The sequence below is a fragment of the Delphinus delphis genome, chromosome 13 (assembly GCF_949987515.2).
Source record: "Delphinus delphis chromosome 13, mDelDel1.2, whole genome shotgun sequence".
Lineage (NCBI taxonomy): Eukaryota > Metazoa > Chordata > Mammalia > Artiodactyla > Delphinidae > Delphinus > Delphinus delphis.
Window position 1 is genome coordinate 68,815,367 of NC_082695.1, and position 23,855 is coordinate 68,839,221.

At 39.2% G+C, this 23,855-nt stretch overlaps 1 protein-coding gene across 1 annotated transcript in view; it reads left to right on the forward strand.

The window, feature by feature from the left end:
- The window catches only part of DCC (DCC netrin 1 receptor), a 766,342-nt gene that overhangs the window by 669,178 nt on the left and 73,309 nt on the right, over positions 1-23,855 (forward strand). Inside the window, exons 23-25 of the mRNA XM_060027782.1 lie at positions 4,745-4,907; positions 14,894-15,120; positions 19,925-20,041. Coding sequence (XP_059883765.1) covers positions 4,745-4,907; positions 14,894-15,120; positions 19,925-20,041 — 507 coding nt within the window. The remainder of the gene's footprint in view (positions 1-4,744; positions 4,908-14,893; positions 15,121-19,924; positions 20,042-23,855) is intronic.

Below are 23,855 nucleotides of genomic sequence, written 5' to 3' on the forward strand. Positions count from 1 at the left end.
TAGTTAACACCTCCATCATATCATATAATTACCACTTACCCATAGTTTGATCACAACATCATATCCACAGCACCCAATTGGATCTTATTTATGGAATAATTGAATACATTCTCTGCCATTTCTGTGCTACCGCTCCTGGCAATGCATAGTTCACATTAGCATGTTCAAAATTCTGATATTTGAGGGAAAAAATATGTTTTCCACCTTAATTGACCAAGGAACCTTTTTCCCCCATAATGGTGATTAATATTTCATTTTAGGGAACACTGGGCTAGATTATCTGTGAGATCTCTTCCAGCTGATTGACTATATAGTACCTTATTTCAGGGTGAAATGCTTTGAAATATTCAATACCATATGAATGTCTGTTCAAATTCAAAGGCCTGTGAAATTATGAAGACTTACGTTGAGCTGAAAGTGTTCTAATAACAAAACCGTTATCCGAGAACACTGCAATCATGGGAGGGAGGTTAATTTCCCAACTAGAAGCTTTCATTGGATCTGTTTGTCTCCCCAGAACTGAACTTGTCAATCTTATGTTCACATTGTTTGCCTTCCTATTGTTATTGTGTAGCTATTAGGGCTCAGCCATTGTGGCAATGAGACCAGGTTCTCAACATGGGAGCCAGGACTCCTGGATTCGATACATGGCTTTGTGTTCTATGTGATGCTTAAGCACTCAGAGTACCTGTCTATCCATGAGCCTACTGCAGAATTTTTGAGGGCAAATATGATAAGACACATAAAATATTTTTGAAAGCCTACCAAGTATCATAAAAATTAAAGACCTTATTAGTAGTTACACTAAACCAATTTTCTAATCATTACTAAGACTTTAGACCCAACAGATTATGAAATCTATGTTTGCTTTTATTGAATTTAGTATAAAAAGGATGAAATCATTTGCGGTGATCAGATATCATGAAAATTAAGTTGGATGGAATGCTCATGTGATATTTAAAAAATGTGACTCCCTTCTCCCTGATTTTAATGAAACATATCTAGGTCTTGATGACTCTGACATTGGATACCCACACTCTTAGGCTAACACCAGGAACAGATGAATTAGGATACTGTATTTTTCTTTAATTTGGAAAAATCACATAGAATGAACTGTATTGGACCGCATCATATCTGTTGAGCACCAACTCTGTGCCAGGGTGTGTGGTCAGGGTGATGCATCCGTTATCTCATGAAATAATCACAGTGCCCTGGAGGAGCTTTGTAAGCCTTTGAATTACACCGTTCAGCTTCCGAAAGGGGGCAAAAGTCACCTTGCCCCTTTTGGAATCAGGCTATCTCCCAGAACTCTTACCTACACAATCTAGATTTGTGAGTTCTAAATTTTTTCCTAATTTAGAGCACTCTTTTAATATATTTAGATATCTGCTTGATCATCATTATTTGCAGGTTCTCTATTCATGAATTTACCTACTCTCTAAAATTTTATTTGTAACCCCCAAAACCAGTAATTATGGTGCTTTTATGATAATCCTTGGACATGTGCAGAGCAGCCAGAAATTTGAGCAGCCCAGTGCTCACAAACTCAGCTGAGCTGGAACAAGGTGGTGTTCTGCCTTGATGGTTCAGCTCTCATACCATGGATGTGTCCTTTCGGCACTACATTTAGTACCAATTTTTCACATTTTTGTGGGGTTTTGTTGGTGGTTTCACTGTTTAAAGCTGTCCCTAAATGTGGCGATGAAGTGCTTTCTAGTGTTCCTAAACACTAAAGGCTGATGTGTCTGATGGAGAAACTATGTGTGTTAATTAAGCTTCACTCAGGCCTGAATTTATAGCGCTGTTGGCTATGAGTTCAATTTAATGAATCAACATTACATATCAAATAAGGCACCTTTAAACAGAAACCCCCATGAAACAAGGTTGTGCTTTGATTGGTTGATAAAAAGGTAGGCTCCCAGGAACATGACACTGTGTTTCCTCTAGAAGCAATACTTCGTATTCCCTAATTTAGTATTTGTGATGTCTTTATAGAACACAACTACTGCAAATAACAAGGATCGACTCCATCTAAAGACACCATTGCACTTGACTTTATTTACTGCCTGTTCAGTGTCAGATATTCTGATTAGTCAGCCTTTGAATGGAGATTGGGAAATTAATGAAAGATCTTGAAAACCAAGTTTTAAACTGATGGAACTTTTATGAAGAAGTCATAAAGGCCTGGAATCAAAGATTTATAATGGGAGCCCTCATGAACCCAACTCTGTGAGGCAAATGACATCAATATCTCACTTAATCTAAAGCTCATGGGCTTCCCTCGTGGCGCAGTGGTTGAGAGTCCGCCTGCCGATGCAGGGGACACGGGTTCGTGCCCCGTCCGCGACGATCCCACATGCCGCGGAGCGGCTGGGCCCATGAGCCATGGCCGCTGAGCCTGCGCGTCCGGAGCCTGTGCTCCGCAACCGGAGAGGCCACAACAGTGAGAGGCCCGCTTGCCGGAAAAAAAAAAAAAAAAAAAAAATTAAAGCTCAGCAGAATCCAGAGTCATTATTTTCTAATTTGGAGCATGACATCTTCCTAGGTGGAAAGAAAGAAGGAAGAGCAAAAATTTGAAAAATTCCAATTTACATGGTTTTAAAAAATATTCATACAGTGTTACTGCCGGGTACGACTCCAACTAAGTTTGTCAGAAATGGTGAACTGTTAAATTTAAGTTAAGCTAATAAAATCCATGAGATCCCCAACGGCCTCCATTGTACACTTTCACATAAAAGGTTAATTTATTCCAATCGATTAATTTATTAAGAACAGAAAGGGCATATTGAGATACTACTGTAACATGACTTTTTAAATTGTAAGTAAAACTACGACACAGAAAGTTCTAACCTTTCATTACTTGCCTCATTCCTTTGTAATAAATGAAAAAATTACTTCAAGGAAACCTTATTTCTTTCATTTATAATCAGAATCTTTTAACAGAAAGTGCTGTGTAAAAACTTGATGGTTACCCGCCCCTGAGATTCAAGTTATATCGGTAGCACTTAATTTTTTTCCCCAACAATATTGAATCAGCAATAATTTGTTTAAATTTAGGTGACTATCTTTTCAAAAAAAAAAAAAACCCAATGATTCTTAGGTAACTTGTCAAAAGATAGTGTTTCAATTTTGAGGCAAGTGCTGGGTTATTATATTCACTTATGCAAACAAGTTAATTTATCTTTCACATTGAATATTATGTCTAAAAAGTTTGTATCAATAGTTTGGAAGTCCACACCAAAAATATCCCAAATGATATGGTAGATTATTAATTTAGGCAACATTTTATTTTATGTTTCAGTGGGATAATGATATTATAAGCAATTACACTGTGTCAGATAGTTGCTGAGATAGTTGCTTTGTCTGTATTTTTTCTAATTCTGACAGTAACTACATATGATAAATATTATTATTTCCATTTTATAGGTAGAGGCACTGAGGTACAAAAGGCCTAAAGATTTTGCTCAAGGGGTATAGAAAGCTAATATGGGTTGTTGAAGAAACTCATTCAAATTTAGATCTAGGAAAACATCCAAATTCATTGCTTTCTGCTACTTTTTAAATTATTTATAAATAAAGCTATATGCTAATATATACTTTTTAGAATTTGGTAGCTTGTAATAGTAAATATGACATAAATCAGAATATTTCTAATTGATTAATCACTGAGGGTTTAAAGAAAGCTATTTAAAGGGTCATTAGTCATTCTTGCTTACATAAGCAGATTATCATTCTATTTTCACCTGAATATTGTCTACCATGTGGTACAGTTGCAGCACAGGAAAAATTTATCTTAGGACTTTATGACACTCTTTCCAACCCTGTGGCTGCTTTTAAATGGGATTCATACACCCTTGACAGGTTGAAAATTAAATGTGCTTTATGGATAGCTTCTTAAAAGGAACGGAAAGTATGAGTGATTGGTGTCAAATAGTTTGTCTTTCACAGCATCAAATAAATAGTATTTTCTCAGCCTTCTCTGACTCTTGTCATACTGGAATTCTTATCGTTCAAAGCGGCATGCTTCCTGCCTTCCCCACTTTCTACTCAATACCATAGCTTAATTATATTTTTCCATTGAGATATAATTCCCATACCATGAATTTACCCTTTCAAAGTGCACAATTCAGTGGTTTTTAGCATATTCACAAGGTTGTGCCACCATCGCCACTATCTAGCTTTAGAATATTTTCATCACCCCAAAGGGAAACCCTCTGCCCATTAGCAGTCTTTCCCCATTCACTTCTCCCCACATCCACTGGCAAACACTAATCTACTTTCTGTCTCAGTAGATTTGCCTATTCTGGATATGTCATAGAAGTAGAATTGTACAATACGTGGCCTTTTGTGTCTGGCTCCTTTCACTTAGTATATCATTTTCAAGGTACATGAATTTTGTAGCCTGTATCAATACTTCATTCCTTTTTATGACTGGGTGGTATTCTATTGCATGTATATATCACACTTGTTTATCCATTCATCAGTTGATGGCTTTGGGGGTTTCCCACTTTTGGTGATTCTGAATAACGTTGCTGTGAATATTCCTATGTAAGTTTCCATGGGAACATTGGTTTCATTTATCTTGGGTAGATAATTCGATCTTTCCTCTCCTTTTTCATTGCTTTTTGCCCAGCTTCAGGAATGCCCAGAACAATAGGAACTCTTTGAATTCTTAACCGAGCTTGATAAGCCATGGCTGTCACATCTCCCTAAACCTGATCTTCATTTGCCTGTCTTTTCCCAGAGCCACCCATTGGCCAGATGCACCCCCCACATGGCAGCGTCACTCCTCAGAAGAACAGCAACCTGCTTGTGATTATTGTGGTCACCGTTGGCGTCATCACAGTGCTGGTGGTGGTGATCGTGGCCGTGATTTGCACCCGGCGTTCTTCAGCCCAGCAGAGAAAGTAGGTACAGCTAGTTCCCAAGAGATGAGAAGTCACTGCTTGACCTGACGACCATCTTTTTGAGTTAGATTTTTGACGGCTCTCTTCCTGTGTGCTTCCAGAATTCACTACATGTTCCTTATCTCCTCTCCAGAGCTGGGCAAAATCTTGCCTTTGTCCATTCCAGGCCCATAACTTAAGAGGGTGAGGGCTAGGCTTGCAGAATTAATAGTAGAATCCACCTGAACACTCACTCTGCATTTCTGTTTGATTTTACTTCTTGAGACCAGATTCTTCCTTTCAAATGAGAGCAGGTATTCCTTAAGTAACACTTAGAGAGTGGACTTCACCATGTCCCTACTTATGGCCCTCTCTCTGCAATTATGTATAAAACATTGGAGATGTGTATTCCTCTAAAAATATTTACGTGTCATGGGCTTCCCTGGTGGCGCAGTGGTTGAGAGTCCTCCTGCCGATGCAGGGGACGTGGGGTCGTGCCCTGGTTCGGGAGGATCCCACATGCCGCAGAGCGGCTGGGCCCGTGAGCCATGGCCGCTGAGCCTGCGCATCCGGGGCCTGTGCTCCGCAACGGGAGAGGCCACAGCAGTGAGAGGCCCGCGTACCGCAAAAAAAAAAAAAGTATTTACGTATCCCTTTTGCCAAGAAGGCCTGAAGGCAGTTAATCAATGCTTGCTGCATGAATGACAGTATAGACTACCAAACTCAACGTAATTATAATACTATGGAATGTTTAGTTTAGAGGGAGTAGTTAGGATAGACGAGAGATTCCAGAAATTCAAAATGGTTCATATTTCCTGGCTGCGGTGGATTTTCAGAAATTAAAAATTTTGAGGGGTTTAAAAATATTTTCATATCGTGCAGCTCTAGGTTATAGCACATGCAGAGAAAGATATATCAAAGTACAAAGTTTGGAATGGAAAAGGGGTTTTAACTGAGCTTATCCCCTCCCAACGATACCCCATAAACAGCATATTAACCTTGTATCAGCCAGTTGTGGGAATCAGCAATAACCTTCTGGTTATTTTCTGCCTCTCTAACACTTTTCAAATCCAACATGATATGTCTTTTTCAGCTGTGCTCTTCTCACTGGATTGGCTTTTTCCTTAATTTTTGTTTGTTTTTGGCCTGAGGCATGGTGTTCTGCAAGTCTGAGGCATGGGCCCATAGGTGGCTGGTTTGACAACTGTATACCATACACATTGCTGGAGAAAGATTCTCTAGCAAATAATTTTCCCTCTTCCCCTGGCAATACCTCAGCCTTTCTCTCTTTTTAAAAATGCTGTGATCCTATTTGTTGATTTCTAGTGTATCTTCCAGCATTTTGAAGTAAGGTATTTAGTAACAGGATACAGGAAGATGTACATACTGAAGAAAGTAACATAGGTATAGATGTAGTCTTTGCATTTCATTTATTTAGATGACAGGTCAAATTTTATATCCAGCTGCATTCATTTGACTGGACTGTCTTGAAGCTGATGATAGCTGGTGTGCTGGTCCATTGTTTCCGAACAGGGAACCAGACAGAATGAGATTAACAAGGTGGGTCTCCTGTGTAAGCATCTGGAAAGTCATAATTGCCCACTGAACTTCTAGAGTGCTGGGCACTTGGTAAGACTCTGGGGGAAAATCACTGTGATTAAGTCGTTGAACAATCTCTTGGTCCAGCAATCCCAGGAAAGGGCCCTTGTAAACAAAGAATGGTGAAAAATCAAAGCTGCAGGTCTCTGAGGCAGAGCTGAGAAAGATTCACAGAAATGGAAGCACGGAGGACAGCAGTTTCTGGTCTTATTTCATGACAGTTTTAAAAACATGGATGCGTTCACAAAACGAATTGAAATAACTAAACCATCTGTAGTGAGGTGTTTTGTTTTGTTTTGATCATTTTCCTCATTGTTAGAAGAATGTTTGAGGGTTATATTGACTTGATGAACTGAGCTCCTGGACCTGTGTTGTTTCTCCACAGAGAAAATGCTAGTCTTCTCCATGTACAAAAGTGGGATGTGGTGCTGTTTTGGGAAACTCTCAAATTGTCCTAAATCCCACCCTAAGTACTTTGTTAGAAGCTTGAAGGTTTTATATAGAAAGAGTAGAAGCTGAACCCTGGGTGTCACTTGTTTTTAAAATTAGGGAATGGGGCTTCCCTGGTGGTGCAGTGGTTGGGAGTCCGCCTGCCGATGCGGGGGACACGGATTCGTGCCCCGGTCCGGGAGGATCCCACATGCCGCGGAACGGCTGGGCCCGTGAGCCATGGCCACTGAGCCTGCGCTTCTGGAGCCTGTGCTCCACAACGGGAGAGGCCACAACAGTGAGAGGCCCGCGTACCACAAAAAAAATAAATAAATAAAATAAAATTAGGGAATGATTGAAAGAATAAATCACTCCATGAATGACTGAAAACCCAAAGAAAGTGAATCTATAGCTCATACGCTACTGCCGCTTGGGTTTTTCCTCACCCCACTCCCAAAGTCTCTTAATATTTACTTGGCATATTTTCACAGTTTAGCTTCACATATTTTTCTTCAGTAACAGGCCCAATGGCATTCATCCTGATCTCTTTGTTTGTATATGTTAACAGAGAAAAAGGAAAAAAGAAAATCTCTCCTTTAAGATATTTCTGAGTTTTAGTTTAGCTTTTCTTGATTTCATTGAGAGGTCCTCCTTCCCCCACAGCACCACCACTGCACTTGTAGAACAAACTAAATAATGCAGATGAAAGCAAAATCAGTTCTAATTTGAAACAGAAATAATGTCCATTACAGGGCTCTCAGAAATGGGAGTTTAATGTAATTAATAAGGTGAAGTAGGAGATATCCGTGTGCTTCTTCAATATCTCTTTATTTAAGGACGGCTGGAGAGTGTAAATTGTCTATGTGTTTTACTGGGGGACTTGAATTACATCCACATGGATTTGAAACATTTTTGTGTACTATCAGTAATACTTCGTTCAAGTTAGTGTCTATGCGTTTTATTCTGTGATTTATGTAATGAGGTAATGAGCTAGCTTATCTGATTGACTCACATTCTAGTTGGTAAGATTTTGTTATAAAATAACTAACAGAAGTTAGAACCCAAGTTCTAGTTCTGATTCTACCACTTCTTTAATTAAATTAATAGTATTTAATTACACCTAAGGGAAGACCTAGTCTCCGAATACCTGTTTCCTCAAATAAGAAATGGGACTAAATGCTTTTCTGTCAACCCTCTACCACTAAAATTCTCCATGGACTACTGCTAAATTACAAAATCACATGGTAGCATTTAGCTTCAAATTCACATGAAATAAAAATAACTGCATTTCTTTTTAGCTATTAATTAAAACATTTTGAAGAGACTTCCCTTACACATTCTGAATTAGTGAGATTATAGTAGAATATCATAATATTGAAAATTTGTGTTTTAATAAAGCTTAAATTGATGGGGGATTTTGGTGCTTTTTAACAGAGGAATAATATTTTCCTGGCCAAAATGTAGAATGTGTATTTTGATAAGTTAGAAGGTATCTACAGATACTAAAGAAAAAAATATTTGACATTGAGACTATCCTGGAAATTCTGGACACATGGTTATCACATGAACATGTGGGTAGATGGTCAACAACTTGTCCGAATACATTAAATTTAAATGTGTAAGTGAAATTCAAGGTTTACATGGTAAAATCACCAGTTAACTAAGCCTCCTCTTTGATTTGACGTGGACACAGCAAGTTTTAAATATCCACACGCATTCAAATCTTAACAAAAATAATCATCTTCAGTACTGAGTGAGGATCAAACGTTTCAACGCAAATGAAATCTATTGTACTTTACTATAGGTCACTGTCACTATTTTCAAAATTTTAACATTCCATTGGTTTTCAGTATTCACCACACAAGGATTTTAACTGACAACCACTTAAGACATCAATATATCTTAGTTCCATCTCGGAAAAGGCAGGTTCATTTGAGTATCTAGGACATATTTTCTCTGGCTTTCCAATACAAGTTTTTTGTTTCATTTTTAGTAGCAGTCAGTAGAGTAAAAATAATCAGTATAGATAATTAGGAGGCTGGAAAGCTTTGGGAAAGATTTGGATGGAGGAAAATTAAAAAAAAATAATGACACGTTTTTATCATTCAATTCAAGTGATTTCTATGCGCTTGGTGTGTGATCTACAAAGTAACAAATCTGATGAATGTTAACTCTTGAGCTAAAAACCTTTCTGCAGTTTCCCACTGACTTACTGATAGTTTAAATGTATCTGTTATGATTTGGTCCCCTCTACTTTTTCAGCTTTCCTCCCTGCCATGCCCCAGTGCGTGCTCCCTGCTCCAACAATGCAGAAGCCATGCCTTTTTTCATTTGTTTATTAAACTCCCACTGTCTCACTGATCTTTGCATTTCTAGTCCTTAGCATACTTCTTGACACATTTACTATTCCATAAATGTTCACTGAATAAACAAGTGGATACATGTTGTAAAACAATGGGTGATGTTACAGAAAGGAAGTAAAGAGAGTTTGCACCAGTATCGCTGGGGGAAACCAGCGCACACACAGGGAGCATCTGGCCAGCCCAATAAAACAAACAGTGATCAATGCAAGGTGAGTGGTATAGAGAGAGACCAGGGAAATGGTTTAGCTATTCTAAGATTACACAGACCTAAAGTGGTCAGGAAGGTTTCCTAAAGAAAACAGGCTTGAAAGGAATCTTAAAGGGTAAGTAGTTTGTAAGTAAAGAGTACTGTGAAGGCGTTGTGGGCAGAAGCAAGATCAGATAGGTGGATGGATGGATAGATAGATGGATAGATAGATAGATACAGAGATACAGAGATAGATAGATAGATAGATAGATAAAACTAACGAACAAAACCCACCAGAATTTGATTATACTCTGGAGCTTTGCCATAGTATGAGAAAGAGCAAAGAGAGCCGTGGAAGATTCCTTGCTTTGCCTTTATTCAAGAATACATGGGTGGGAAGAGACACTTCTATCCTGCAGCTATTTTTGGAAGCCAAAAGATTACTGGTACCTGTAAGAAAAGGTGTGTGGGGGGGAGGGATAAACGTGACATATTCTACATCGAATAGAAGAAACTAGCTTTATAATAAAAACAAAACCAAATCATTCACTTAAGACAGTGCTTCTCAAAATTTCTGTGCATCAGATTCCTCTCAAGGGCTGTTAAAACACAGATTGCTGGGCCTCATGACCCCCTTCCCCAGTTTCTGATGGGGTGGGGCCTGAGAACGCGCATTTCTAACAGGTTCCCAGGTAATGCCGATGCTACCAGTCCAAGGACCATACTTTAGGGAACATTGCACGGGGTTCACCTACATACAAATTTTGAAGATTCCAAATGGTGAGATAGAGGAACTGCGGACCAAAACGGACAGCAGTGATTATGTCAAGGAACCAGCAGATGGGCAAAAGGTTGGGGTAACAGCTGTTCCTACAGGTTTTAGGACAAATTTCACACAATTTAGTTATGAGCAAATGTCAGTGTTATTACAACCCTGCTATATGGACCACTGGGCTACTACCAGCAGGGGAAGGAGGCCTCTCCAAGGCCAAAGCTTTTTCTCTTGATAAGAGACATTATACAAAGCAGAAGTGGTTAGATGGTCTTTCATAGAATATATACAGAAAGGAAATAAAGTCTGCTAGAGATCTTTAGATTTTTTTTTTATTTGTATTGGGGTATAGTTGATTTACAATGTTGTGTTAGTATCTGCTGTACAGCAAGGTGAATCAGTTCTACATATATCCAGTCTGTTTTAGATTCTCTTCCCATATAGGTCATTACAGAGTATTGAATTGAGTGTTTGCAAAGCAGAAATACTGTCACAGATGTAAAAAACAAACTTATGGTTACAAAGGGGGGGATAAATTGGGATTGACATATACACACTACTATATATAAAATAGACAACTAATAAGGACCTACTGTATAGCACAGAGAACTCTACTCAATACTCTGTAATGACCTATATGGGAAAAGAATCGAAAAAAATGGGGATATTTAGATTCTTGATGACTGTCAGCTAGGTAGATAAGCAGCTTCTCAGAAGAGGTCTTGATCTGATTAAAATCCATCAGAAAAATGCCTATGAATTTCATCAGGAATAATAATTTCTTTCCAGATGGAAGTTGTAAATCATAACATACTAAAAAGGTTCTGCCTCAATCAGGTTTAGAACTTTTTTTTTAATACAATACACCTGGGGATGCTTGTTACTGAGGTCATGGGGACTGGTGAATGAATGAATGAATAAGGCATGAATGTAAGCAAGGGAAACCAGAATTCATCATTTCCTTCTAGTTTCACAAATTATTTGACAAACTTCTTTACCATAAGCTGTTTAAATATTGAGTTCTCATGGACGTTCTGACGATCTTGTCCTGGATTTGGGAACTGCTGTGTCTCTGTATGCAGTCATATAGGCACCAGGGTTTAAGTTATTTAGCATTTTGATCTGTTAGAAAGAAAGATAATGGCGTGAAATCTCCAAGTTTGAAGATGACATTAAGTTCTTCTAAGTGACCAGAGATGGATTACATAAAGAGCGACAGACTCATTTCCTGTGGGCAGGTGAAGTGTAAGGAAATGAATTCAGGGAATAAATGGTTAGCAAGAGAGTTATTATCTTAAACACAAGAAAATGATCTAGGGGTTAATGATCTAGGGGTTATTACCATTGTCTAGAGTCAGTGTGAGCCTGCTGCCAGGAATTCAGCGAAGTGCAGGTACTTGTTGAGAAAATAGTAGAGCAGAAAACCCGGCATTATTTCTCCACTAAACTACTAAACAGATATGAAGTCTGAGGTTCTTTGTTTCTCTCCTCATCAGTATGCTTCAGGAAAGACAAGAAAAAAAGAATGTTAAGAAAAATTCAACAAATCACACTACTGAACATTTATTAATTGCCTAATATGTACAAAGCATCTTATCCGGTAATGGGGACACCAAAGCCATTCTCAGTGGCCTTGCACAGGTTACAGAGTCTCCACTGAGAGTAGTTTATTTGAACCATTTAGCTAACATGAAAGCAGTTATCCTCATAAAGCATTCATTGCAAGTGAGGAAAGTGAGAAAGAGGTACTTCTCTGGGCTTCTACCAAAGGTTAGATTTTAACTGTCTAAATTCTGCCTTATGAAGACACATTATTGTTTTAAAAGAAGCAGAAGCTGCAAGTGGAGATGTTAAAAATTATAAAACTGTAGAGCAGAGGTTGAAAACCATTTCTGAAAAGGGCCCAATAGTAAGTATTTTCGGCTTTGTGGGCCAGGTGGTCTTTGTTGCAACTCCTCAACAATGCAACGTGAAAACGAATGAGCTTGGCAAGATTCCAGTAAAACTTTCTTTACAGAAATTGGCATTGGAGGCCCCAGCCCCATGGAGCTGCCTGAGCAGAGCGGCTGTAGGCAGTGCTGTGTGGGCAGAACCTGGTGTTGACGGGAACCATTTTCATCGTCTTGCTGGTGACCGTAGTCCTTAGGCATTTTTTTTTTTTTTTTTTGGAGCAAATGGATCACTATTTCTCACAAGCACTTTACATTAACTTGGATCCTTTCTAAATTTTTATCCAAAACAGTGTAACAAAATAGTAGGTAAGAGTTCATACCAAAAAACCCCTTCCATCCCACCTTTTACAAACTGCAATCCCTTATGGCATTTTGTGTCTACAAGCCCATTCGGCACCAGTGACAGCAGAGCAAGCAAGTCCTCCACGAGCATTTGGGAACAGAATAAGTTCTGTTACACATGGGTTAGTGGAGAAGTTGGAATCAGAACTTTAGTGCTTGGAAATCATCTTTGGTCCGGACAGTTGGTAAATGCTGAATGATTTAGGAAAAAAACATCTAGCCATTATCTTATCCTAACCCTGTAATGCAAGTATTTGGCCACGGAGTCTGCTTCTCAGTGTTTCTTTTTATATTTGTATTTGTGGCTGTACTTGTTAAAAGTAAGACCTGAAGCTCCAAGGTTCAGTGTAAAGATGGAGTGCTCATGAGAAAGAAAGCATAACTTGGTGAGTGGTGTAAAAACCACACTGGAAAGGACTAATCATTAATGGTTCAAAATATTAAGACGAGGCAGACCTGACATGTAGACATTCGCTACTTTGTAATTGATCACAATGGGTTAAGAATCACAAGTGTTTTTAATTATCCCAAGTCGGCCTAGATACTCCATTTGCAAAGCAGCGTCAGCTGTGGGGGACGTAGGCCGCCATTCCTTGCGCTGCTCAGAGCTCTGTGCTCAGATGCCCGCAGTGAAGTCGGGGTCACACCAGGTAGGCCTTTGGCCATGGGCACCCTCGGGCTGGGAGGCTCTGGGGGGAGCTGGGAGGCTCTGGGGGTGACTGGAAGTGTTAGCAGTTGGCCTGGCTGAAAAAGAACTCGTCCCGCTCAAACACGTTGATCTCCTTGTCCTGCGCTTAAGTCTTCCCAGGCCGTGGCCTAGACGTCAGGGCAGCTTTTCCCATCTGGAATCTTTTCAGCCCTGGGTAGGGAGGGTGCAATAGAATTGCATGTTCACCATATAAGGCCGAGTGGCGGGTGGGTGTGTCATTTAATTTCAGCTTTGAAAATGCTGCTTTTCCTTTGCACTGTTAGTGAACTGGATTTTCCCCCCATGGAAAGGATACTTTTGTGCTTACTTTTTGTGTTTATTTTATTTTAAAGGTGCTAGGCTTAACTTTGTTATTAAATTAAAATGCTTGTCTCGTTTGTGCTCCATTCAAGCAAAGCACTGATATATATATGTGTAGTTTTTTTTTGCGGTACGTGGGCCTCTCACTGTTGTGGCCTCTCCCATTGCGGAGCACAGGCTCCGGACGCGCAGGCTCAGCGGCCATGGCTCACGGACCCAGCCACTCCACGGCATGTGGGATCTTCCCAGACCGGGGCAGGAACCCGTGTCCCCTGCATAGGCAGGCGGACTTTCAGCCACTGCGCCACCAGGGAAGCCTCTGTATACATTTTTTTTAACAACCCACACTTAATGTGAAATAACTGATGTGGGTTACTGTAACTGTTTGACCTAAGGATTTTGCTTGTAACCCTAGCATTGCGGCACTGAAACGTTCACTGTTCTGTGCTTTTGAGCAAAATATCAATTAAAACAAAAGTAAAATCTTAAAAAAGAAAACAACAGCAACAACAACCAAAAAAACACACACAAATAAGCAGTGGAGGATTTGGCCTTCAGGCCATAGTTAGCTGACCCCTGCTGTAGAGAACGGCCAACAGGAACATCGTGCTTTTGACTCAGCATGCAGGGAACATTGGAACCTCACTAGCCCCAAGAGGATACTGCTGCTGAAAAATAACTTAACGATTGCTAAATTCTTATCGAGGAAAATAAGAGACATTTGAAGCACACTTCCAACATGACTTCTCTTTTCAAAGGATGGATCTTACTGTGTTTGAATCCAGACACTTAGTGACTCCAAGACGACAGTATTTTATTCTCCTAAGAATGCACTCATGCAGCTTTTTGTCTTCAAACAGCCAGCTTCCCAATTGCACATGAAATTGGACAGCTGAGCTCTAGACTCTCTTCTAAGCCCCAATCTTGGCGGTTGGCACAAATCCTGGCCTTTTTATTTCTATTTGCCCTTTTGAAGCAACTCTGTCATTTATCTCCTAAACAGATGTTGCAGTCGGGTACCTTATGCCTAGCTCCAAAGATTGGCATACGGTTCCATCTAACCCATTGTCACCTTGTGCTCAAATCTACAGCAGGAGAAGCTGGAGTAAGGTGCTCTCTGGCAGGCAGCCGGGGCCCTGGGGATCCAGCACCACATCTCCCGTAACGTGGTGAAGCTCCAGGGGAGACGAGGAAAGGCAGCCAAGACAAGTCTGCCAATTCCTGGATTTCACAAGTTTTCTCCTGGGAGTGCTTTTGTTTCCTTCCCTGCTTCTAACTTGAATTGACTGAGAAAAAAAGAGGAAGGGCCATTGAATAAAGGCACTCACATTTGCCTTCTAATTTTGTTCTGTAGGAAACGGGCCACCCACAGTGTTGGCAAAAGGAAGGGCAGCCAGAAAGACCTCCGGCCCCCTGATCTTTGGATCCATCATGAAGAAATGGAGATGAAAAATATTGAGAAGCCATCAGGCACTGACCCTGCAGGAAGGGACTCCCCCATCCAGAGTTGCCAAGACCTCACGCCAGTCAGTCACAGCCAGTCAGAGACCCATCTGGGGAGCAAAAGCACGTCTCATTCAGGTAACTTTCGTCTCTCTGGCATCAGGAAAAACATCCCACTCGGAGCCCCACAGAGGAGCTCTTGACTCCCTCTTTTGCGGATATACCCTTTCCACTAATTTGCACATCATTTACCAACAGTTAAAATAATCTGATGTAAATTTGGTTGATTAACTAGGTTTACTTTCTATTCCATCATCGCGTTGACTGCCTTTTATAACTGTAATGCTTCTTGAAACTTCTAAGAAGTAAGAGGTGATGCCGTTGGGACATACTGAAATGTGAAGGCTAAATGAACTGATTGCTTTTTGTTACAGCTTGAACAAAAGTTTTGTCAAGGCAAACTTTGAAGCTATTTTAGTTCTCTGTGTCTGTGAAAAGTTGATTTTAAATTTGCTGTCAATTCCTTGCTTTAAAAAAATCACTTCAGGGACACCTGAAGTCTGAAAACATCAACTATTCTGTTACTTTGCCCTGATTACGGTGGAGATGAACTGTCATCCCCATGCAATCACATTATATGATCACTAGCCTAGTCTAATGGAGTCTCTGAAGGCTCTGTTGGTGTACAAAGTGATCTGATGGAAAAAAGCCTGCTGTTTAATGATTTAATGCAGAACAATCCATGTCTAGGAATAACTGAGAAATCCAGAAAGTGGTTGTAAGATATTTCAGTTTATGTGGGTCCTTAGAGTTTCAAAATGCTTATGGGGAGTTGAATAATCAACCCAATACTCTCATCAAAAAATCTCTTGGTCTACTCATGATGTTTGTTTATAGAATGAGTAGCTGTTTTAAACCAAATTAAATATTTTAATTGTTTGAATGTGTAACTGGTTGATTAGACTTTCTTGCAGAGTTGTTTAAACAAGGACTTTACCAATTTTCGATCATGAGTTGCGTATTCCTTTTCTAGACCTTAAATAATATCTCAAGCAGTGTCCCTAACTTTTTTCACTTTCAATTATTAAACTATAATCCAGTTCCATTAAAAATTATAATATGAGATTTAAATTAAAGATTCTTTTCCCCTTATGGCCAGTCAGGCTTCTGGTTCTGAGCACTGGGGGTCACAATTTGTTTTTTTCAAATCCTCCAGCACCTTGGAGGAAAATGGAGTGGTAGGGTGGGACAGCAGGAGGGAGGAGCATATTCTGTTTCAGAAACACCTTTACCCATTCTTCCTACCTATCTGCTGTTTCTGGTTTTGTGTGGGGACGGAGAGGGAAAGTAAAGGAAAAATGGGAGGAGAAAGGCAAGGTGGAAGGGAGGAAAGCACAGTTTGAAGTTCTTCACTCACTTTCTGGGCACATGGGCTGTCCTCATGTGGCATCCAAATTCTCAGTGTCTTATGAAATACAAGTATGAAGTCTTTATGAGACCCTGTGGGATGCCTTCTCTGGCCAATTCCATAACCTGAGATATCAAGTCAGGACTTAACCCTCTCCCACCAGGAGCAGCTCTACCTGTCAGCCTCACTGGTCCTCCTGTGGGTCATCTGCACTTACGTGAATTCCAACAAGAGGGCTCAAGCCTGGTCAACTTTCCAAGTACCCACTTGACCCAGAGGAAGCTCCTGTATCTTTGACAGGTCAAATGATGAGAGAGCTTGTAATCCACAGTGTTCCTCTCTCAGCCTTGCTTTCTTCAATTACCTCTTCCTCTGTTCAAATAGACACAGTGTAGACCAGCAAGCCTGCTGCCTGAATAAGCTTCTACCCAGAGAATGAATGAAAGCTTTTGCAGGAACCTCAACAGTCTATAGGTGTTCATTCTTGTAGCTTTGTTCCATACTGGACATCAGGAGGTGAGAAGCACCTCTGCCTCTCACTGGAGGAAATAAAATTGTCTCTCAGCCCTCAGAAGCTTTTGCTAATCATTTCTAGGATTCCTCCTCATTGATTTTTCCCCTTATCATTTATATGCTCAGATGACATTTGGGGTCAGCAAGACAAGTTTTGTTGTCTCTTACTAAGTCTTGAGAAAAGTTTAACTCCAGATAATGGCTGTTTTCTTCAGAATGAGAGGATACTTGTGCCTATTTGTCTTTAATTTGAGGACCTACTTGCCAACTCTATAATAACAGGGAAAGTAGCACTCAAAATCCTGTTTGTTAAACTTGACAATACATGAAGTATTCTCTGTGCTGTTGTGGTTAAAAGGACAAAACTCTGATTGGAAGAATTCATATTGTTAAAATGGCCATACTACCCAACACAATCTACAAATTTAATGCAATCCCTATCAAAATATCCATGCCATCTTTCACAGAACTAGAACAAATAATCCTAAAATTTATATGGAACCACAAAAGACCCTGAATTGTCAAAACGATCTTGAGAAAAAGGAACAAAGCTGAAGATATCAGGCTCCCTGACTTCAGACTATACTACAAAGCTACAGCAATCAAAACAGCATGGTACTGGCACAAAAACAGACACATAGGTCAATGCAACAGAATAAAGAGCCCAGAAATAAACCCACACACCTATGGTCAATTAATCTACAACAAAAGAGGCAAGAATATACAATGGAGAAGGGACAGTCTCTTCAATAAATGGTCCTGGGAAAACTTTACAGCTACATGTAAAATAATGAAATTACATTTCCTCGCACCGTGTACAAGAATAAATGCAAAATGGATTAAAGACCTAAATGTAAGACCTGAAACCATAAAACTCCTGGAAGAGAACATAGGCAGAGCACTCTTTTACATAGATGGTAGCAGTATTTTTTTGGACCTGTCTCCTAAGACAAAAGAAATAAAAGCAAAAATCAACAAATGGGACCTAAATAAATTTAAGAGCTTTTGCAGAGAAAAAAAAAATGAACAAACAAATTGACAAAATGAAATGACAACCTACCAAATGAAAGAATATATTTGCAAATAATATTACCAAACAAGGGGTTAATATCCAAAATATATAAACAGCTCATACAGTTCAATATCAAAAAGACAAACAAACAAAAAAGCAACCCAATCAAAAAATGGGCAGAAGACCTGAATAGACATTTTTCCAAAGAAGACATACAAGTAGCCAATAGGCACACAAAAAGATGCTCAGCGTTGCTAATTACTAGAGAAATGCAAATCAAAACCACAATGAGATGTCACCTCACACTTTTCAGAATGGCTATCATCAAAAATTTACAAATAACAAATATTGACAAGAATGTGAAGAAAAGGGAACTCTTGCACACTGTAGGTGGGAATGTAAGTTGATGCAGCCACTGTGGAAAACAGCATGGAGGTTCCTCAGAAAACTAAAAATAGAACTGCCATGTGATCCAGCAGTTCTACTCCTGGCTATTTATTCAGAAAAAACAAAAACACTGATTTGTAAAGATACATGCACCCAATGTTCATAGCAGCACTATTTACAATAGCCAAGGTATGGAAGCAACCCACATGTCCATCAACAGATGAATGGATACAGATGTGGTATACATATACAATGGAATGTTATTCAGTCATAAAAAAGAACGGAATTCTGCCATTTGCAGCAATGTGGATGGACCTAGAGAATATTATGCTTAGTGAAATGAGTCAGACAGAGAAAGACAAATAGTGTATGATATCACTCATTTGTGGAATCAAAAAAATAAAACAAATGAATGTATATAGCAAAACAGAAACAGACTCACAGATATAGAAAACAAACTAGTGGTTATCAGTGGGAAGAGGGAAGGGCGGAGGGGCAAAATAGGGGAATGGGATTAAGAGATACAAACTACTATGTATAGAATAGATAAGCAACAAGGATAAATTGTATAGCACAGTGTACTATAGCCATTATTTTGAATAATTTTTAATGTAGTATAATCTATAAAAATACTGAATTACTGTGCTGTACACCTGACACTAATATAATATTGTAAATCAGCTATACTTCATTTAAGGAAAAAAAAGACCAAACTTCATGTTAATGAATCATATGCTCTTTAGTGATATATAGTGTTCAGAATTTCAGTTTTATTTTTCAACAGATTTTTATTAAATTTTTAAATATGCATGTATCACTCTTTCTTATTATTTTTTATGACTCTTTAATATGACATTTTGTAGAATTATAATAAATTTGTATAGAGACACCTGGCTGTACTTTTGAAGAATGTAGTTTATTTCCTTTGTTTTTATAATAAGATTTAATGTCTTTGGGGCTTAAGTACAAGTTGCAAAGATTGTGGTAAATTCATACAATTGAATATTATGGAGCTGTTAAAAATTATATTACTGAAAAAACAAAAATTATATTACTGGGGCCTTCCCTGGTGGCACAGTGGTTGAGAGTCCGCCTGCCGACGCGGGGGACACGGGTTCGTGCCCCGGGCCGGGAGGATCCCACATGCCACGGAGCGGCTGGGCCCGTGGGCCATGGCCGCTGGGCCTGCGCATCCGGAGCCTGTGCTCCGCAGCGGGAGAGGCCACAGCAGTGAGAGGCCCGCGTACCGAAAAAAAAAAAATTATATTACTGACTTATTTATTGACAGAGAAAGGTTTTTATGTTATTTTATAAAGAAGGCTACAAAACGGTATGTATAGTATAATGCCGTTTTTGAAATAAATATATTAATAGATACTCTCTTGCTTTCACATATACATACATATGCAAAAATTATAAATAAAACAATAATGGTTCTTTCTGGGTAATGAGGTTATGGTAAATTTTATTAATGTTTGTACAATGAGAACATATTGATTGGGTAACAAAAAAACCTAGATATTATTATTTAAAACATCAATGAAATGAAAAAGGCATTGGCGTTCCTGGCTAGAAATGAAGTGTTGCATCATTAATACTCAAGAGTATTGTTGTTCTTTTAGGTCAAGACACAGAAGAAGCAGGGAGCTCCATGTCTACCCTGGAGAGGTCATTGGCTGCACGCCGAGCCACCCGGGCCAAGCTCATGATTCCTATGGATGCCCAGTCCAGCAATCCTGGTGAGTAACAATTGGTACCACAATGGAGCAGTCAGGTGCTTTCTGTTTGTATCTTTTCTCTATCAATTATCAAAGCCTAATTAAGTTTTCCCTGAACTTTCTGGGCAAATGGACATAATGAAGAAGTAGTAAAATTATATCATTTATATTTGGAAGTTAGAACTTTCACTCTGTTATTGTTGTATTTGTTGTATGCGATCAGATGATCTGTCTATTGGCAATCACTTGATACATATTTAAGAAAGTATAAGAAATATGAATTGATATAAAAAGAGTTGGAATTTTTGTCATTATTCATCTTATTCTAATGACCACCTTCATGGATTTTCAGACTTAAATAACCTAGTACCCTTGAAACAAATATTGAGATAGTCACTTACTACCTCCTTCTTGTTAAAGTTTTCTGTCATACTCCCACATTCACTGAAGATATTAGTATCTGGGAATCACTTTCTTTCCAATTACCTCTATGATCAATCTTGGTAATTACAATATCCATGCAGAAAATCCATCTGATGTTAGTTCCTTTATATTCCCTGCAATATGAGCTCTCTCCCACCTCAGTCCATCAATTCCATGTCACACACTAAACCAATAATTGCATCTGCTGCAGAATGTCAGTTTCTATCATCCCTTTCTCTAGCACTGTATTACTTTCTGCCACTTATTTTATTGCCCCCTGGCCAAAAATTTTTCAATCCCACTTGGACCTCCAATCCATTAACTCCACAACCTTCTCATTGTCCCTCATCTTCCTCATGTCTTTACTTCCATCCAAACTCAACTCCCATCCATCATCAGTTATTACCTCCAGTTCCTTGCAAACACCCTCATCTCCCTTGGTTCTTCTTCCCTATCATACTCACCTAAAAAAACTCAACCCTGATTAAGTCAGCTCCTCTACCAACATTGACCATGTACCCTAACAGCTGAATTTATCTGGAGAAAAACACATAACCTGTTTACTGGGTATTTATGACCACACATCCAAGGTGAGCTGTCATCTATTTGGAAATGCCACTCATTTCTCTTAATCATTCATTGTCTCACTTTAAAAGATGAATGTCTTATATCTATTCTTACTTTTCTGACTCCCGATACCTCTCTCCTTTCCCCACTCCCAGCTAATAAGCATGCTTCTTATATCACCAAGAAAAGAGAAGGATTCAAAATGGCATCCTTATCTACCCATCAAACCGAGTTGATCTGTTTCTCCTCCTATGTAAGGCCAGCTCTTTCCCTTGAGGACATCCATTCGTCCCCACTTAGGGACTCTTCTTTAATTATCCCTTCCCTTTTTTGCATCATCAGTTTTCCTTCCTGATAACTGATAACTCCAATAAGCATATAAACATTATCTCATAATTCCTGTGTTAAAGCATCTTCCCTGGAACCACTTGCCCTTGCATCTGAAGCCCATTCCTCCCCTTTCCTGAAAATTTCTTTTAAAAGTTGTCTATACTTACTTTTTCCTCTTTTAGTTTTCCTTATTAGGTTTAATGAATTTCCACAGTCCCTCTCTACTGAAACCATGGTTGCCAAGATTATCAATAATCTCCACATTTTCTTACCAAATGGTCAATTCTCCAATGCTCAGCAAAATTTGACATAGCTTCTCACTATTTTTTCCTGGAATGTGTTCTTCACTTGAAAAGTCAGAGAGTACCCTAGGGCTCAGACTTCAAGCTGCTGTCTTCTATCTACACTAGCTTCTTAGATGTTGTCATCTAATACCAATGTGCCACTTAAATGCTCACAAATCCCAGATTTTATCCCTAGTTTACTCTCTTCCTGAAATCCACATCAATTTCCGTATAGAATATTGACTCACCTTCTCCAAATGGCTCTCTAATAGGCAAGCCATGTATGCTCCAAATGGAAATCTTGCCCTTCCATAATTCCCTCTCCCCAACCCCAAACTTGATCCTCCTATTATTTTTCCCATTCAATACATCCATTTTCTGTTCATCCATTTACTCTTGTTAAAAAACTCTAGTTTCATACTTCTTTATTCTGATTTCCTCACATCCCAAATTCAATCTTTCACCAAAATCCTATAGTTCTTGCTTTCAAAACCTGTCCCAAATCTGACCACTCCTTTCCATCTCCACTGTTCTGACCTTATCCAAGCCACTACCATCTCTTATAGATTATAGACTATAGCTGTAAACTTGTAGCTGTTCTCTTTTCTTTAGCTCTTGACCCTCCAGTAAGTTATCTACACAGCAGCTTTTCAATATATGAATTAGATCATGTTATTCCTCTTGACTTCCCATCACATGTAGAGCAAAATCCAGTGATTTCACCATGTGCTATAAAGCACCAAGTGATCCAGCCTCTGGCATATCCCTCACATCGTCTCCTGCTACTCTTCTCTATAATCTGTTTCAGCCACGTAGCTCTCCTCTTTGTTCCTTGGACAATAACATACATTCCAACTCAGGGACTTTTCAGTTACTGTCCTATTTGCCTGGAATCTCTTTTCGTAGATGTTTACTTGGCTTTTCCCTCATTTTATTCAGGTCTGTATTTAACTGCCACCACCATGAAAGAACGTAGACCTTCCCTGGCCATTGCCTAATATCATCCTTGGTCGCTCTCAACCCTTTTTATTCTGCTTCAGTTTTCTTAATTAATGTGTATAACTATCCTACTTGCTTTATTGTGTTTGTTTGTTTATTATTTGTTCTCTGTATTTTAGCGAGCTCTATGAGAGCAGAGATTTTGCCTGCTTTCATCACTTCATATCCTCAACACCCAGAACAAAGGTTGGCGCGTGGTAGGCACTCACTCGATACAATTTAGACAAATGAACGAACTAATGGTTCTTTCTTTCTACCTACTGGATGTCATGTTTCCTCTGTGTTTCAATACAGCTCTCAATTTTACTATAATAAATGTAAAACCTTACATGGAATTTATAATAAATGCCAACTGTTCAACTCATGGGGTAGATACTATCCTTATGCCTGTTTTACTAATAAGAGAACGGAGGCTTGGGAGTTTAAGTACCTAGCTTGCAGTCGCACAGCAAGTAAGTGGCAGAGCCAGAATTTGGACTCAGAAGGACTGGACTGGCTTCAGAGTTCTGCTCTCTTAATCATTATGCTCCCAGCTGCAGTCCTCTGTGAAGCTATTGTCCTTTTTCTTTCATTCCTTTCACCACATAGAGAGACACTGTACACTTAGCTGCCTCTATTTTTTTTTTTTCCTTCCAGTCACTTTCCTCTTGTAACTAAGTTCTATCTGTGCCAATTTTCTGTAGCTTTCTTCTTAAAGATCATTGTGTTTCAGAATCCTTGTGGGCCTTTCTCTCCCATATATAACTTCCTTATCTAATAAGTTCCCACATCCCACTGATTATTTTTTTCTTCCACAACATCTTTTGAATCCCTGGCTCTATTCCCATTCCCAAGAGTCCTATTTTTATTCTCCTCTTTATGTCCTCACACCTGAACTGTCAAAACAGTTTTAAAATTAATCTTCCTCTCTGTTGTGTCTTCTAGACTTCTTTGTATCCTGCTTGCCAAATTTCTTCCTAAAACAACTTAAATATGGTATTTCACTCCATACATTTTCCCAATGGCTCCTCACTGCCTTCTAAGAAAAAACGACAAACCCCTCAGCATACCAGATTTAAGTCTACATTTCTAGTTTCCTATTGCTGTGTTAGACACTTGCCAAGCCAGACTGATCACCAGTCCACAAACTTGCATTGCCCTTTATTTGACTTTCCTTCTGAATACCTTTTTTCCTTTAGGAATGACTCGGTAGCTATCTCTAACAAAGTGCTATGCATCTTTCAAAGACCAGA